This window comes from Mustela erminea, chromosome 3 (genome assembly GCF_009829155.1).
Source record: "Mustela erminea isolate mMusErm1 chromosome 3, mMusErm1.Pri, whole genome shotgun sequence".
Classification (NCBI taxonomy): Eukaryota; Metazoa; Chordata; class Mammalia; order Carnivora; family Mustelidae; genus Mustela; species Mustela erminea.
Window position 1 is genome coordinate 86,259,194 of NC_045616.1, and position 17,749 is coordinate 86,276,942.

General features: G+C 44.4%; 3 protein-coding genes across 3 annotated transcripts; all 3 read right to left on the minus strand.

Moving 5' to 3' along the window:
• Window positions 1–1,528: 1,528 nt before the first annotated feature.
• On the minus strand, window positions 1,529–4,691 carry LOC116586445 (protocadherin beta-7-like). The gene has a single exon (XM_032336446.1). The coding sequence runs from the start codon at window positions 4,463–4,465 to the stop codon at window positions 2,075–2,077; it is 2,391 nt and encodes a 796-aa protein (XP_032192337.1). The 5' UTR covers window positions 4,466–4,691; the 3' UTR covers window positions 1,529–2,074.
• A 2,816-nt stretch (window positions 4,692–7,507) lies between these two features.
• On the minus strand, window positions 7,508–10,722 carry LOC116586443 (protocadherin beta-17-like). Its single transcript, XM_032336443.1, has one exon. The coding sequence runs from the start codon at window positions 10,474–10,476 to the stop codon at window positions 8,080–8,082; it is 2,397 nt and encodes a 798-aa protein (XP_032192334.1). The 5' UTR covers window positions 10,477–10,722; the 3' UTR covers window positions 7,508–8,079.
• A 1,926-nt stretch (window positions 10,723–12,648) lies between these two features.
• On the minus strand, window positions 12,649–15,855 carry PCDHB6 (protocadherin beta 6). The gene has a single exon (XM_032336450.1). It carries the CDS (start codon window positions 15,640–15,642, stop codon window positions 13,195–13,197), a length of 2,448 nt encoding a protein of 815 aa, XP_032192341.1. The 5' UTR covers window positions 15,643–15,855; the 3' UTR covers window positions 12,649–13,194.
• Window positions 15,856–17,749: the final 1,894 nt, after the last annotated feature.

A 17,749-nucleotide genomic window follows, 5' to 3' on the forward strand; every position in this document is an offset into this window, starting at 1 on the left:
TTTTAAAATCCACTTTCTACTCCCAAATTGCCCATGTGCCTGTAACTCCTGAAAAAAACTTAAAATGTGATTTTTTGGGTCTCTGGGCTAGATAGTCTTTGGCAATTTTTTCTTCATAAGTTCACTCTGTACCATGCTCAGTAAGACTAAGAGGAAATGGCCATTTGTTTGTTAGAAATCAATGTAAGTTCAGAATTCAGACAGTGTCTTTTCTACAAACGTAGAAGATAAAAAATGGACTCAAAGATATACTTTCTTGGGAAGGGTTCTACCTCTCAACATTGGACAGTGGCCCATCCTAGTGTACATCTGGCACTATGGAAATGGATATATTGAAAAACACCACAGAACTGACTGAAGTCAAGTGGTTGCAATGACACTAGCAGGAAAATTAGTTTCCCCCAAAGAAGAATGCTTTTCCAAGGTGGGGGGGGGATAAGTATCTAAGAATAAAAAACAGTAAGTAAGTGTCCTCTCTACTCATTATACCAACTGGTAATCATTTATGACAGTTCACTTATTTGGACACAAACCTCAGCCAAATATAATTTAGTTAAGCCTAGTTCCATTTTAATGAAGGATAAAAATAAAATATTCACACAGCTCTCAGTTTATTATAAACTGCCCAACTGATGGAGAGTTGAAATGAGAAATTTTTCTTAAAGTACTACAAATAAAACCAACACAAGACAAATATAACCTAAACTGTGAAAGTGAATGATTTTATGATTAATTTAGTTGATACTTATACAACACTCTATTTATGATGTTACCTAATAACCTGCCATTAATTACTTACATAGTTCTTGGCAGGTATCACACATGTAAAAGCTTGAGAAACTAGGAGGAAGAGTTTGAAAAAACTGATTTGGATTTTATTAAATAATGCATTTTAAGGACACCTGGGTGGCTCATCTGTTAAGTGTCTGCCTTCAGCTCAGGTCCTAATTGCAGGGTCCTGGGATCAAAACCTATAGCCTACTTCTCCCTTTCCCTCTTGTTGCTTCTCTCTCGCCCTCTGCCTGCCACTCCCCCCTGCTTGTGCTCTCTCTCCCTCTCAAATAAATAAATAAAATCTTTAAAAAGATACATTTGAATTTTCAGATTGGTAGACAAAGACAAGGAGATAAAATGTACTCTCAACATTTATATTCTGTAATAGAGTTTATGATGTGTGAAGGGTAGTTTGTTTAGAAAGAAAGTAAAAGAATGATTTTAATTACACTTATTAACAAAGGTACTCCATTGTGAAGAGAATATTAACATTTTTCTGTATTCCTTGGAAATTAATTTTTAAAATTCACTGTTGAATGTTATTAACATTCATAAAATATTATGCATTTATATTTGGCTAGGAATTATTAAAAATACTATCATACACTTACATGAAGCTCACAAACTGGATTTTAATTTACTGATACTTTGCAAAGTTTATATGTATAGAAAAATGTATTGACTACTGTGATATATTGAAATACACATACATATAAATGGTTATCTTAGCATTTAGCCTTCTTTAGTATTTATCTTTAACTATTCACATTGTAGCCATTCCCCCAAAATGAGATTTACACTGCAGATTACATAATATCAAACACTCCCATTTTATTCTTTTTTTTTTTTTTAAGTAGGCTGTATGCCCAGTATGGGGCTTGAATTCACCAATGAGATCAAGAGTCACATTCTCTACAACTGAGATAGCCAGGCACGCCAAAACACTCACACTTTAAGAATTTCCCTTCATAGTAATAGTGCTGACAGTTGTCACCAATAGTTAGATACACAATCTTATTTAAGGGCTTTGTATTACAATTTTTCTAAAATGAATAGATGATTGAATTTCAAAATTTTTAAATTATGCAAATAAAATTTACTTTTTATTCAGATTGTCAAATATAGTTGACAGTAATACAAATCTACTAGGCATGATATAGGGAAAGCACTGTGTATAACGAGTATCTGATTTTTTCAACTTAAAGTGTAGTAAAATAATTAAAGAACTATCATAACATGTAACTAAGTTAAAAGAGATTTTCAAGCTTATTAAGTAAGGCTTAATAGGATAATCCAATACTTAACTGAATAGGAAACTATCCCGAACTGTGGGATTTTCCACCATTTCCTTTCCAGTGCCCTGGGGAGGGAAGTTGGGGATGATGGGCTTGAGGAACTTGAACTCGCCGGTCCCAGATCCTCCCGTCAGACACACCTCATACTGGTAGCTGTGGGACAGGGTCCCCGCGCCGCTGACGTCCACCAGGTGGCCCGGAAACGGACCCTCGGGCACCGAGCAGCCGCCCCCCGACGCCGCCCGCCTCCTCCTGCACAGCCGCACCGCCACGAACACCAGCACCGAGAACAGGAAGAGCGACGACACGGACGCCAAGGCCACCACCAGGTAGACGGTGAGCGGGTCGGCGCGGGCCTCGGCCGCCGCCGCGTCCGGCAGCGGCAGGTAGGGCTGCGAGAAGCCGTCCACCAGCAGCACGTGCAGCGTGACGCTGGCCGACAGCGGCGGCTCGCCGTGGTCCCGGACCAGCACCAGCAGCCTGTGCTTGACGGCGTCGCGCTCGCTCAGCGGCCGCGCAGTGCGCACCTCGCCGTTGTGCGCCCACACGCCGAACAGCCCGGGCTCCGTGGCCTTGAGCAGCTGGTACGACAGCCAGGCGTTCTGGCCCGAGTCGCCGTCCACCGCCACCACCTTGGCCACCAGGTAGCCCGCCTCGGCCGCCCGCGGCACCAGCTCGGTGCAGGGCGCCGAGCCGTTCTGCAGCGGGTACAGCACGAACGGCGCGTTGTCGTTGGCGTCCGCCACCAGCACGCGCACCAGCGCCTGGCTGCTGAGCGCCGGCGAGCCGCGGTCGGCCGCGCCCACGCGGAACTCGAACGCCTGCAGCGCCTCGAAATCCAGCGACCTGAGCGCGAACAGCTGCCCGTTGTCCGCGTTGATGGACACCAGCGAGCTCAGCGGCAGCTGCGGGTCGTGGGGCGGCAGCAGCGAGTAGGTGACCTGGGCGTTGGCGCCCGAGTCTCTGTCGGTGGCGCTCACGCTGCCGATGTGCAGGGCGGGGCTGTTGTTCTCGCGGACGCGCAGGGTGTAGGTCGTCTGGCTGAAGGTCGGGGCGTTGTCGTTGACGTCGGACACGGTCACCGTGAGGTTGTGCTGGGTTTTCAGCCTGGGGGTCCCCAGGTCGGTGACCGTGATGGTGATGTTGTACTCGGCCTGGCTCTCTCTGTCTAGGGGTCTCTCTGTTACCAAGGTGTAGAAATTCTCTACTGATGGCTTCAGGACGAAGGGGAGATGGTCTTGGATGGAGCACACCATCTTTGCATTGTTCCCTGAATCTCTGTCTCTAATCCTAAAAACAGCGACTACTGTCTCTGGTGAGTTTTCTGCGATTGGGCTAGTAAGTGATGACATAAGCAGTTCTGGTGGATTATCGTTTATATCTGTTACATGGACCACCACAGTACATTTTCCAGAAAGCCCTCCACCATCTTTGGCCTGAATAGTTAATGTATAAGTTTGTATTGCCTCGTAGTTCAATTCGGCTTTAAGATGAAGATTGCCAGATGTTGAATTGATTCGAAACGTTTTGAGAGTTCTTTCAGTAGCGTAAAAGAATGCATAGACGATTTCTCCATTACTTCCGGTATCTAAATCTCTAGCTGACACAGTGACAACCAGGGAACCAACAGGGCTGTTCTCAGGCACCTGGACCTTGTAAAGCGACTCTACAAATTCAGGGACGTTGTCATTTATGTCCAAAACCAGGATGTGTATGAGGGTGGTTCCGGATCTGGGCGGAGAGCCGCCATCGAAGGCGGTGAGGGTTAAATGCAGCTCAGGAACCTCTTCACGATCCAGCACTTTATCCAGCACCAATTCGGAATAAACATTCCCTTCCCCATTATCATGGACATTAATATGGAAATAAACATTGGAGCTGATGGTGTAGTTCCTCAGGTTGTTGATTCCAACATCTGAATCCTGTGCACTTTCTAGGAGAAATGTTGCCCCTGGAGTGGTACTTTCTAATATGTTCAAGGTAATCTCTCTATCTAGAAATACTGGAGAATGATCGTTGATGTCTCTGACCCATAGTTCAGCACGGAAAATCTGAAAAGGCTTTTCAAGTAACAACTGGAAAGGCAACACACATGGCTCTGTGGGGCCACACAGTTCCTCTCGGTCTAATTTCTCATTTAGAAGTAAATCACCAGTAAGCGGATTGAGTAGTAAAAATCCTGTGGTCTCATCTGAAACAATTCTACATCCCCGAGCTGACAGTTCCCCCGCCCCTAACCCCAGATCAATTGCTAGGTTGGCCAGAAAGGTCCCTCTCTCCGTTTCCTCTGCCACAAAATACCGAAGAGGTTCTGCGCCAGCCCAAGACACTCCCAGAAACACACAAAGAAGTAACACTTGCCTTTTCTGCAATGCGTGCACCACTCTGGCCTTCATTCTTTGTTTAAGCAATCTTTCAAAATCACGTTCACTCGGCCTCAAGCAGCTCTCAGAAATGGCAGAAACCGAATCCTTAGAAATGAGCTGGATAATAGCAATGGTCGTGGGGAGGAGTCCCACTTTTTCCTAACCCCATCACCAGCGTCTCCTTTCCTCTACTTTTCTCGTCTGGCCAGCTTTTCCTCTGAACATTGTAATTTGTAACGTCCTTTGTGCGGGTGTTTCCCCCTCTTTTTAGCCAGCAGCGCCATCTTGCGTTTTGTGGATGTTATTCACGTTTTCAAGAATAGAACAAAAAGATGGCCGGTTAAAGGAACTGCAACAGGAGTGATTTTTTTTTTTTTCTTACCCCCAAGGGTCTTTGCGGTTTTATTACATCTTTTCCCTCAAACGGTTAAGGTAATGTTAGTAGTTTACATTGGTTTTTCCCTCTGAATATTTCATTGCTCCATTTTAAGGGATACCCCAGGGCTACACCCACCCCCCCCCCCCCCCCCCCACACGCGCGCGCACACACACACATACACACATATATAAATGTTTATACAGTATATATTAAGAAACATAAAGTAGCTATCTCTCCCCAACTCCAGGAAAATATATAGAAGCCCCCCTGATGTCAAGTAGAGCAAAAGAAAAAGAAAAGATGTCTGGGAAACTGTAGCTACAGATTGGTCCTCATGTGTGTTTACATTTTCGATATGCATATGTTGAGTTGTGAGAAACATCAACCTTGGTTTGCAGTGATTCCCTACTGATTTATAGCAATTCATGGGTCCTAGCTGAAACCAATGAAAATACATTATGAAGAATGAAACAAGCAACCTAGGCTTTGAGGACATCCTACAAATAAAAGTTCAAGGGCAGTCAACCATATGAGTCACACAAAGAAACAAAGATAACATGCACGAGAATAATACAGCAGAAACAGACCCACACAAACTTCAGCTTTTAAAACTTCAGATTTAAAAACCAATTATGCTTACCATACATAAGTAAATAAATGACATACTTGAACACTTGCATAAACAGACTGAAAAGGTACACTGACTTTAAAACGTAAAAGGTCTAGGGGCTCAGTCCGGTAAGTGTCTGCCTACAGCTAGGGTCATGATCCTGGGATCTTGGGATGGAGCACCCTGTAGGGCTCCCTGCTCAGTGAGGAGCCTGCTTCTCCTTCCCTCTTCCTCTGCCGCTCCCCCTGCTTGTGCTCTCTCTCTCTCAAATTAATAAAAACTTCACAAAAATGAAAGGTCTAAACAATTATGAGGATTATCCTTTAAAATACACTGTAAATACTATAAACATCGATAAAGTATTATATATAACAAAAAGCATAAAGTGAGGTGAAGAGAGGATGGAGGATGTCTAAGAATGTTTCTTTCCTCATTTTTAAAAAAGATTTTTATTTATTTGACAGAGAGAGAGAGAGATCACAAGTAGGCAGAGAGAGTGGGGGAAGCAGGCTCCCCAGTGAGCAGAGAGCCCAATGCGATGGGGGACTCAATTCCAGAGCTCAATCCCAGGACCCTGAGATCATGACTGGAGCTGAAGGCAGAGGCTTAATCCACTGAGTCACCCAGGGGCCCCTCTTTGCTCATTTTTAAGCAAGCAGTTAACTGATGCTAATATCTTAATATGCATCAATTCTTGTTTTTTTTTTACCTTATAGGAATTATTTATCTAAGCTTAAGCAGGATCTATAGTTTCATATAATTTTGCTTTACTACATTCAAGTAAAACATGACAGTTTTAACTATGAATCTACCAATTTATTACAGATTCATTTTATGAAATTATTTTCACTTATTAACTTATTCTTGTATGCATTCATAGAAATATTTTAAGGATATTGACTTAAAAATTATTTGATTGCTGAAATACTGATATTAATTTCCCATGTTTTCCAGTATGGAGTTTCCTCAAAAAGTGGTGGGTCCACCACTGCACTACTGGCATTTACCCAAAGCATACAAAAATATAGTTTTGAAGAGGTACATGCCCGCAGTGTTTGTAGCATCAATAGGCAAACTATGGAATGAGCCCAAATGTGCATCAGCTGATGAATGGATAAAGAAGATGTAGGCTATATTTAGAGTGGACTATTACTCAGTCATCAAAAAGAATGAATTCTTGCCATTTGCAACGATGTGGATGGAGCTAGAGTGTATTATTCTAAGTGAAATAAGTCAGAGAAAGACAAATACCATATGATTTCTCTCATATATGGAATTTAAGAAACAAAACAGATGAACATATGAGAGGGGGAAAAGAGAGGGAAACAAACCATAAAAGTCTCTTCATGATAGAGGAGGTGGGTGAGAGATAGGCTAAATGGGAGATGGGCATTAAGGATGGCACTTGTTATGATGAACACTGGGTGTTATATGTAAGTGATGAATCACTAAATTCTTCAAAAAACAATATTGTATGTTAACTAACTAGACTTAATTTTTTAAGATTGTATTTATTTATTTGACACAGAGAGAGATCACATGTAGGCAGAGCAGCAGGCAGAGATAGAGGAGGAAGCAGGCTTCCCACTGAGCAAAGAGCCTAATGTAGGGTCTGAGATCATGACCTGAACTGAAGGCAAAGGCTTAACCCACTGAGCCACCCAGGCTCCCCAACTAACTAGACTTTAAATAAAAATTTGAAAAAGAAAAAAAATACTTTGTTTTCTGTTCACATTGAATGTATTTGAATCATGTGACTATATTTTTTATATATATATATATATATATATAAAGAATGAGAATCATAATTTACATACCCAAGCCATTTGTTATGAAAAAGTAATCACCAGTCTACTAATATCTTTTCTACTTTTTCTATTTAACAGGGATTGAATTCTTTTTTTAATTTTTGAGCACTCCTGAAATGAAACTTTATTTTTTTAAGATTTTATTTTATTTATTTGACAGAGAGAGATCACAAGTAGGCAGAGAGGCAGGCAGAGAGGGGGAAGCAGGCTCCCCACTGAGAAGAGAGCCTGATGTGGGGCTCGATCCCAGGACCCTGAGATCATGACCTGACCCGAAGGCAGAGGCTTAACCGACTGAGCCTCGCAGGCGCCCATCAAAGATACAAATTTTTAAAGAAAATACTCAACTTAGAAAACATCCACATAAAATACTAGTTCCTTTGAGGAAAGATTATAGTGTTTTCAAAACAACATTAGAGAAATCCAACCATTTCCAAGGTAACAAAAATTGTTGTATAGATGAGAAGTATTTTAAAAACTGAAAGCCACCAGTTACAGGACATTATGTTGATAATAAAAAAAACACAATTCTTGTGGTCCTAAGAAGCTATCAGTGAACAAGCTCAAACATCAGGAATCTGAAAATATTTCCTGACCCCCTAAACTGAGAAACACCATTTCTCCACCATTGTATGAACATGCAAAATGTGACTTGGCTAAAAACTACAACAGCAAAAACAACAAACACCTGGAGATTCAGAATGTAAAATACTTCAACAAGCTGAAATAACTGTAAATACAATAATTATTAATGTATGAAAATGTAGCTCTTTATGTGAATGAACCAGTTAGGAACTAATAATGCATTAGTTAATATTACCATTTATCTCCTCTTAAAGTCAGATGCCTAACTGAACCCAAAATGATTTCTCAAGTGAGAGTTTTCCTCCTTGCCCCTATCAGCCCCTTCACCCACGAAGTTGGGGATAATGGGTTTGAGGAACTTGAACTCGCCGGTCCCAGATCCTCCCCTCAGACACACCTCATACTGGTAGCTGTGGGACAGGGTCCCCGCGCCGCTGACGTCCACCAGGTGGCCCGGAAACGGACCCTCGGGCACCGAGCAGCCGCCCCCCGACGCCGCCCGCCTCCTCCTGCACAGCCGCACCGCCACGAACACCAGCACCGAGAACAGGAAGAGCGACGACACGGACGCCAAGGCCACCACCAGGTAGACGGTGAGCGGGTCGGCGCGGGCCTCGGCCGCCGCCGCGTCCGGCAGCGGCAGGTAGGGCTGCGAGAAGCCGTCCACCAGCAGCACGTGCAGCGTGACGCTGGCCGACAGCGGCGGCTCGCCGTGGTCCCGGACCAGCACCAGCAGCCTGTGCTTGACGGCGTCGCGCTCGCTCAGCGGCCGCGCAGTGCGCACCTCGCCGTTGTGCGCCCACACGCCGAACAGCCCGGGCTCCGTGGCCTTGAGCAGCTGGTACGACAGCCAGGCGTTCTGGCCCGAGTCGCCGTCCACCGCCACCACCTTGGCCACCAGGTAGCCCGCCTCGGCCGCCCGCGGCACCAGCTCGGTGCAGGGCGCCGAGCCGTTCTGCAGCGGGTACAGCACGAACGGCGCGTTGTCGTTGGCGTCCGCCACCAGCACGCGCACCAGCGCCTGGCTGCTGAGCGCCGGCGAGCCGCGGTCGGCCGCGCCCACGCGGAACTCGAACGCCTGCAGCGCCTCGAAATCCAGCGACCTGAGCGCGAACAGCTGCCCGTTGTCCGCGTTGATGGACACCAGCGAGCCCAGCGGCAGCTGCGGGTCGTGGGGCGGCAGCAGCGAGTAGGTGACCTGGGCGTTGGCGCCCGAGTCTCTGTCGGTGGCGCTCACGCTGCCGATGTGCAGGGCGGGGCTGTTGTTCTCGCGGACGCGCAGGGTGTAGGTCGTCTGGCTGAAGGTCGGGGCGTTGTCGTTGACGTCGGACACGGTCACCGTGAGGTTGTGCTGAGTTTTCAGCCTGGGGGTCCCCAGGTCGGTGACGGTGATGGTGATGTTGTACTCTGCCTGGCTCTCTCTATCCAGCGCTCCTTCAGTTACCAAGGTGTAGAAGTTTTCTACAGTAAGTTTCAGAAGGAAGGGGAGATGGTCTTGGATGGAACACTGCGTTTTGCCATTTTCCCCAGAGTCTGGATCTGAAATTCCAAAAATAGCCACCACCATGTCAGGGGTGTTTTCTGGGATATCACTGGTGAATACTGACATAGTCAGTTCCGGAGTGTTGTCGTTTACATCCATCACTTCTAAGGCTATAGAGCATTTTCCTGATAGTCCCCCACCATCTGAGGCCTCAATTTCCATACGATAAGATTGAATTTCTTCAAAATCCAACATTTTTTTCAATCGAATTTCCCCTGTGACTGAGTTTATTTCAAAGGCCTGAATCACTTGATTTGAGGATTGGAAAAATGAGTAGGAGAGTTCTCCGTGGGTCCCAGCATCTAAATCTCTAGCAGTCACAGTAATGACAAGGGAGCCTATAGGGCTGTTTTCTGGCAATTTCACCTCATAGAGCAGCTGGGCAAATTCAGGAGCATTATCATTTATGTCCAAGATTAGGATGAGAACCTGAGAAGTCCCAGTCCTAGGCGGCGACCCACCATCCATGGCCGTGAGCGTTAACCTGAGCTCTGACTGCTCCTCCCGGTCCAGCGCTTTGTCCAGCACCAGCTCAGGGTATCTCCTGCCATCGCTGTGATTTCGAGTGAAAAGGTGAAAATGGGAGTTGGTGCTAATGGTGTAGTTCTGAACTGTGTTACTGCCCACGTCTAAATCTTGAGCTATTTTCAAAGGAAATGCAGTCCCTGGATGACTGCTTTCTGAGATTTTCAGGAGGATTTCATTTTCCAGGAATTCTGGAGCATGGTCATTTACATCTTGCAGCTGTAGTTCACCTTGAATAAACTGCACTGGGCTTTTTAGTAATACCTGGAAATGCAGTATACATGGATCTGTGTCACCGCACAACTCTTCCCGGTCCAATTTTTCTTTTAACAGCAAATTCCCACTCTTCTGCTCCAGCTGCAAATACTGTTGATTCCCTTTGGAAAGAATTCGAGCACCCCGCGCGTCCAGCTCCCCTAAGCTAAGCCCCAGATCTTTAGCGAGGTTGGTCACAAAGGAGCCGCTTTCCCTCTCCTCTAGAACTGAATACTTAATGGTCGTACTCCCCACTTCCCACAGTATTAACAGTATTAGGATAATAATGGCGGTCACTTGCCTTTTCTGTGGCGCTTTGGGTAGCGGTGACTCCATTGTTCCTCGGGGTCCAAAAGATGCAGTAGTTAATCACAAAATAATTACTGTGCAGCCAACTCTGCTATCTTGATTCAATAATCTTGAGTTAGCTCCTAACATTGACGGACATGGAGATAGTGGCCTCCCTGTAACCTACTATCCCCCAATAGTGTAAAACGTTTCCTTTTCAAGTAGCTAGAAACCGCTGTTACCAAGTCTGCAGAGATAGTTTTTCACTTTCTTAGCCTGCAGCGCCACCAAGCGTCCTGCCTTACAACTTCAGTTTTTGTTTTTTTGGTTGGGGGTTTTGTTTTTCATTTCAAAGCATCAAGCAACAGTTAAAACAAATAGGAAGCCTTTTGGATTGTAAACTCTCTTCCACTCCATTGTGCAGTATTCTTCAGGTAACTAACAATATTTGTGAGAGCAACAGTAATACTTACCTATCCATATCTATATTCATCTTCCTTAAAGGTACAAGTTCAGTAAACAAAACTCTGCCCAAGACAAATTCATTTATTCATTTAACCAGTATATCTCTATGCAGGCATTTTTCCAGCTTCTGGGGATAAAATGGTAAGTTAAATAAAATTTCTTGCTCTTGCGTCCCTACACTGAATTACAAAAATACTAATTTGCTGTACTGTGTTAGAAACTAAGAATTTTAAAATCCACTTTCTACTCCCAAATTGCCCATGTGCCTGTAACTCCTGAAAAAAACTTAAAATGTGATTTTTTGGGTCTCTGGGCTAGATAGTCTTTGGCAATTTTTTCTTCATAAGTTCACTCTGTACCATGCTCAGTAAGACTAAGAGGAAATGGCCATTTGTTTGTTAGAAATCAATGTAAGTTCAGAATTCAGACAGTGTCTTTTCTACAAACGTAGAAGATAAAAAATGGACTCAAAGATATACTTTCTTGGGAAGGGTTCTACCTCTCAACATTGGACAGTGGCCCATCCTAGTGTACATCTGGCACTATGGAAATGGATATATTGAAAAACACCACAGAACTGACTGAAGTCAAGTGGTTGCAATGACACTAGCAGGAAAATTAGTTTCCCCCAAAGAAGAATGCTTTTCCAAGGTGGGGGGGGGATAAGTATCTAAGAATAAAAAACAGTAAGTAAGTGTCCTCTCTACTCATTATACCAACTGGTAATCATTTATGACAGTTCACTTATTTGGACACAAACCTCAGCCAAATATAATTTAGTTAAGCCTAGTTCCATTTTAATGAAGGATAAAAATAAAATATTCACACAGCTCTCAGTTTATTATAAACTGCCCAACTGATGGAGAGTTGAAATGAGAAATTTTTCTTAAAGTACTACAAATAAAACCAACACAAGACAAATATAACCTAAACTGTGAAAGTGAATGATTTTATGATTAATTTAGTTGATACTTATACAACACTCTATTTATGATGTTACCTAATAACCTGCCATTAATTACTTACATAGTTCTTGGCAGGTATCACACATGTAAAAGCTTGAGAAACTAGGAGGAAGAGTTTGAAAAAACTGATTTGGATTTTATTAAATAATGCATTTTAAGGACACCTGGGTGGCTCATCTGTTAAGTGTCTGCCTTCAGCTCAGGTCCTAATTGCAGGGTCCTGGGATCAAAACCTATAGCCTACTTCTCCCTTTCCCTCTTGTTGCTTCTCTCTCGCCCTCTGCCTGCCACTCCCCCCTGCTTGTGCTCTCTCTCCCTCTCAAATAAATAAATAAAATCTTTAAAAAGATACATTTGAATTTTCAGATTGGTAGACAAAGACAAGGAGATAAAATGTACTCTCAACATTTATATTCTGTAATAGAGTTTATGATGTGTGAAGGGTAGTTTGTTTAGAAAGAAAGTAAAAGAATGATTTTAATTACACTTATTAACAAAGGTACTCCATTGTGAAGAGAATATTAACATTTTTCTGTATTCCTTGGAAATTAATTTTTAAAATTCACTGTTGAATGTTATTAACATTCATAAAATATTATGCATTTATATTTGGCTAGGAATTATTAAAAATACTATCATACACTTACATGAAGCTCACAAACTGGATTTTAATTTACTGATACTTTGCAAAGTTTATATGTATAGAAAAATGTATTGACTACTGTGATATATTGAAATACACATACATATAAATGGTTATCTTAGCATTTAGCCTTCTTTAGTATTTATCTTTAACTATTCACATTGTAGCCATTCCCCCAAAATGAGATTTACACTGCAGATTACATAATATCAAACACTCCCATTTTATTCTTTTTTTTTTTTTTAAGTAGGCTGTATGCCCAGTATGGGGCTTGAATTCACCAATGAGATCAAGAGTCACATTCTCTACAACTGAGATAGCCAGGCACGCCAAAACACTCACACTTTAAGAATTTCCCTTCATAGTAATAGTGCTGACAGTTGTCACCAATAGTTAGATACACAATCTTATTTAAGGGCTTTGTATTACAATTTTTCTAAAATGAATAGATGATTGAATTTCAAAATTTTTAAATTATGCAAATAAAATTTACTTTTTATTCAGATTGTCAAATATAGTTGACAGTAATACAAATCTACTAGGCATGATATAGGGAAAGCACTGTGTATAACGAGTATCTGATTTTTTCAACTTAAAGTGTAGTAAAATAATTAAAGAACTATCATAACATGTAACTAAGTTAAAAGAGATTTTCAAGCTTATTAAGTAAGGCTTAATAGGATAATCCAATACTTAACTGAATAGGAAACTATCCCGAACTGTGGGATTTTCCACCATTTCCTTTCCAGTGCCCTGGGGAGGGAAGTTGGGGATGATGGGCTTGAGGAACTTGAACTCGCCGGTCCCAGATCCTCCCGTCAGACACACCTCATACTGGTAGCTGTGGGACAGGGTCCCCGCGCCGCTGACGTCCACCAGGTGGCCCGGAAACGGACCCTCGGGCACCGAGCAGCCGCCCCCCGACGCCGCCCGCCTCCTCCTGCACAGCCGCACCGCCACGAACACCAGCACCGAGAACAGGAAGAGCGACGACACGGACGCCAAGGCCACCACCAGGTAGACGGTGAGCGGGTCGGCGCGGGCCTCGGCCGCCGCCGCGTCCGGCAGCGGCAGGTAGGGCTGCGAGAAGCCGTCCACCAGCAGCACGTGCAGCGTGACGCTGGCCGACAGCGGCGGCTCGCCGTGGTCCCGGACCAGCACCAGCAGCCTGTGCTTGACGGCGTCGCGCTCGCTCAGCGGCCGCGCCGTGCGCACCTCGCCGTTGTGCGCCCACACGCCGAACAGCCCGGGCTCCGTGGCCTTGAGCAGCTGGTACGACAGCCAGGCGTTCTGGCCCGAGTCGCCGTCCACCGCCACCACCTTGGCCACCAGGTAGCCCGCCTCGGCCGCCCGCGGCACCAGCTCGGTGCAGGGCGCCGAGCCGTTCTGCAGCGGGTACAGCACGAACGGCGCGTTGTCGTTGGCGTCCGCCACCAGCACGCGCACCAGCGCCTGGCTGCTGAGCGCCGGCGAGCCGCGGTCGGCCGCGCCCACGCGGAACTCGAACGCCTGCAGCGCCTCGAAATCCAGCGACCTGAGCGCGAACAGCTGCCCGTTGTCCGCGTTGATGGACACCAGCGAGCCCAGCGGCAGCTGCGGGTCGTGGGGCGGCAGCAGCGAGTAGGTGACCTGGGCGTTGGCGCCCGAGTCTCTGTCGGTGGCGCTCACGCTGCCGATGTGCAGGGCGGGGCTGTTGTTCTCGCGGACGCGCAGGGTGTAGGTCGTCTGGCTGAAGGTCGGGGCGTTGTCGTTGACGTCGGACACGGTCACCGTGAGGTTGTGCTGGGTTTTCAGCCTGGGGGTCCCCAGGTCGGTGACGGTGATGGTGATGTTGTACTCGGCCTGGCTCTCTCTATCCAGCGCTCCTTCAGTTACCAAGGTGTAGAAGTTTTCGACTGATGGTCTTAGAAGAAAGGGCAGATTGTCATCTATAGAACAAATAACCTGCTGATTTTGTCCGGAATCTGCATCTGACACACTGAAAACTGCTACTATGATTTCTGGCAGGTTTTCAGGAATGGGACTAATGAGTGAGGACATGGTCAGTTGAGGAGGGTTGTCATTTACGTCCAGAACCTTGATGACTAAAGAACATTTTCCTGATAGTCCCCCGCCATCTGTAGCCTCAATATCCAAATGATAAGATTGAAATTCCTCAAAATCCAGAGTCTTTCTCAGTCGAATTTCTCCTGTAATTGCGTTTATTTCGAAGGGTTGATTAATGTCATCTACCTGAAATAGGGCATAAGATACCTCCCCAAAGGATCCTGCATCTAAATCTCTTGCTGAGACGGTGATAATCAGAGAGCCCAGGGAATTGTTTTCAGGGATTTGTGCCACATAGAGCTCCTGAGCAAACTCTGGAGCGTTGTCATTGATGTCCAAGACCAGGATCTGAATCTCCGTGGTCCCAGACCGGGGCGGAGACCCACCATCCAGCGCTGTGAGGGTAAGCCTAAACTCAGGCTGCTCCTCGCGGTCTAGGGCTTTGTCTAGCACCAGCTCCGGGAACTTCCTGCCGTCGCTGCGATTGCGAGTGAGAACGTGGAAATGAGGATTGGAGCTGATTATGTAGCTCTGAAGACTGTTGCTACCCACGTCTAAATCCTGTGCCATTTTCAAAGGAAATAGCTTTCCTGGTGCAGTAATTTCTGATATTTTTAGTAGCATTTCTCTGGCTGGGAACTCTGGGGCGTGGTCATTTATATCTGTGACTCGTAAAGCAGCCTGGAAAAACTGCAAGGGATTTTCCAGTAACACTTGGAAAGGTAGCACGCATGGCTCAGTGGAGCTGCACAGCTCTTCCCGGTCCAGTTTCTCATTTAGCCGTAAATCATAGGTCTTTGGGTCAAGCTGCAAGTACTGTCTGTTCCCCTTGAAAACAACCTGGGCACCCCGTGCAGCCAGTTCTCCTCTCCTGAGTCCCAGGTCCTTTGTCAAATTGGCCACAAATGTGCCAGTTTCTGACTCCTCCAATACAGAATATTGAATCGATTCTGAACCGGCTTCCCACAAAAGCATCCACATAATGAAAATTGCCACTTGCCTTTTCTTGCGATGTACTTTTGTTTGCGCCATCCCCATTATGTCTGATCCCAGAGAAGAAAATCCTTTTCCAGTCCCCATCAGCACGTCCACCATCGACCCTCCAAAATGTCTTTGCTGTTGAATTTCGAATTTGTCTTATAACTTGTGTGGTGATGAGTGCCTTCCTGAATACTTCTGCCTTAGCTTTAGCTGTAAATGTGTTCTTTATTGGGGGGTGGGAGGCTTCTGTGTAAAATGGAGTCCACCGAATCTGCAGAGCTCTTATTCACTCTCTTAGCCTGCACTGCCACCACGCGTTCAAATTAGTAACTTCGGGAGGTGCATACAGGCAATACCAGTTTCGAAATCTGAGCCTTAAAAAGACTTTCAGGTGAAGTCAGTGTTTCTCAAACTGTAGTATGTGAACTATATGCGTAAGTAATTACTTGGGAGTCATGAGTTGTTTTTCAAGGTTGATTCCTGGGTTTCCCTCCAGACCTTGAATGAAATTCTATGGTGGAGCTAAAGGCTGAAAATCTGCACTTGAATCTAAGTGATTCTCATGCATACGAATGTTTAAGAATCATACCCTCAGGTAATGTAAACTTGCTATAATCAATTTTTATTCTTTGGCAGTGAAATTTATCTCTGTTGAGTAGTGTGATTTGTGAATCCAAGAAGTACCCTGTTTAATTGTCCCAGCAAGTCAATAAACTATACAAAATGTAAAATTTGGTTAGCAAAACCAATTATAAACAATTACTTCTGTAAGTTATATGGCTCATAAAATGGCATCAACAACAGACTTAATTTATTTTGTGGTTATACCTGCACAGTAAGGGAACAATAAGGCTATTAGGAAGAAATTTGAAGCCAACAAATACTTGTAAGTATCTTATCAGTTACGTTATTTAAAAGAGGAACTAGTGGGGCACCTGGGTGATTCAGTCGGCTAAGCCTGGGACTCAGTTTCAGCTCATGTTATGATCTCGAGGTTGTAAGACAGAGCCCTGAGATGGCTCTGAGCTCCCTGTGAGTCTGCTTAAGACTCTTTCCCTCTTCCACTGTCCCTCACTGCTGCACTCTCTCTCAAATAAATATGTCTTTTAAAAAAGATTTTTGACAGACAAAGATCACAAGTAGACAGAGAGGCAGGCAGAGGGGGCAGGAGATACAGGCTCCAGGGAGCCCCATGCGGGGCTTGATCCCAGGACCCCGAGATCACCACCTGAGAGGAAGGCAGAGGCTTTAACCCTCTGAGCCACCCAGGTGCCCCATCAAATAAATAAATCTTTAAAAAATAGGAACTAGCAACAATCCATCTGTCATAAGTAGGCATTTTAGGATTTTACTTCATTTAGTATGGGTAGAACTGGTCATGATTTTATTAGGTTTGTTCATTTTATTATAACTTTTAAGTCAAATTTCCCTCCTATATTAATCAAGTCCTCAATACATTATCATGTTGTAAAGACATAATGAAATGCAGAGAACATTCAAGAATCACCTCTACTACCCTCTCACAACAAGGTTGACACTAGTTGCTCTAAATAAACACCAAATAGGGTAGTGAATTACATTTGATGGAATTCCACAGAATTCAGTGATGGTTCATCATGGCTACATTCATTTCCATCACCACTTTCTGCTCAGATAAATAGGAAAATATGTCTTTAAATATCAGAATACATGAAATGGGTCAGTGCACAGATAAGAACACAAAATATGCCAAACATAATCTCACTTCAGATTTATTTCATATTTCTTGAAAGGTGAAATCAATTGAGTTCAACCAAAGTTCACTTTAGGTAAGAGCCCAAATGGTGGAAGATTAAAAATGAAGATTTTTTAAAAAGACTTTATTTATTTGAGAGAGAGAGAAACAGCAAAAGAGAGCAGGAATAGGGGTAGAGGGAGAAGCAGGCTCCCTGCTCAGCTTGATCCCAGGACCCTGAGATCATGACCCCAGCTGAAGGCAGATGCTTAACCAACAGAGCCACCTAGGCTCCCCTAAAAATGAAGATGTTTCAACTCTAGGTAAAACAAGTAAAGCTAAATAAAGTCTAAACTCTGAACAGGTGAAATAATTTTGCAGTTAAAAAACATCTCTATCAACCCAGAAGGATAAGAATAAGATCACTGTGACCAGCCTACATGGTTCACTTGATAAATGTTACTGAGAATAGACTTCCTTAAGAGTATAACAAAAATAAACTGATGA

Excerpts from the sequence above, each read along its gene's own strand:
- PCDHB6 (XM_032336450.1), bottom strand. The coding sequence starts at position 15,642 with ATGGTGGACGTGCTGATGGGGACTGGAAAAGGATTTTCTTCTCTGGGA.
- LOC116586445 (XM_032336446.1), bottom strand. The coding sequence starts at position 4,465 with ATGAAGGCCAGAGTGGTGCACGCATTGCAGAAAAGGCAAGTGTTACTT.
- LOC116586443 (XM_032336443.1), bottom strand. The coding sequence starts at position 10,476 with ATGGAGTCACCGCTACCCAAAGCGCCACAGAAAAGGCAAGTGACCGCC.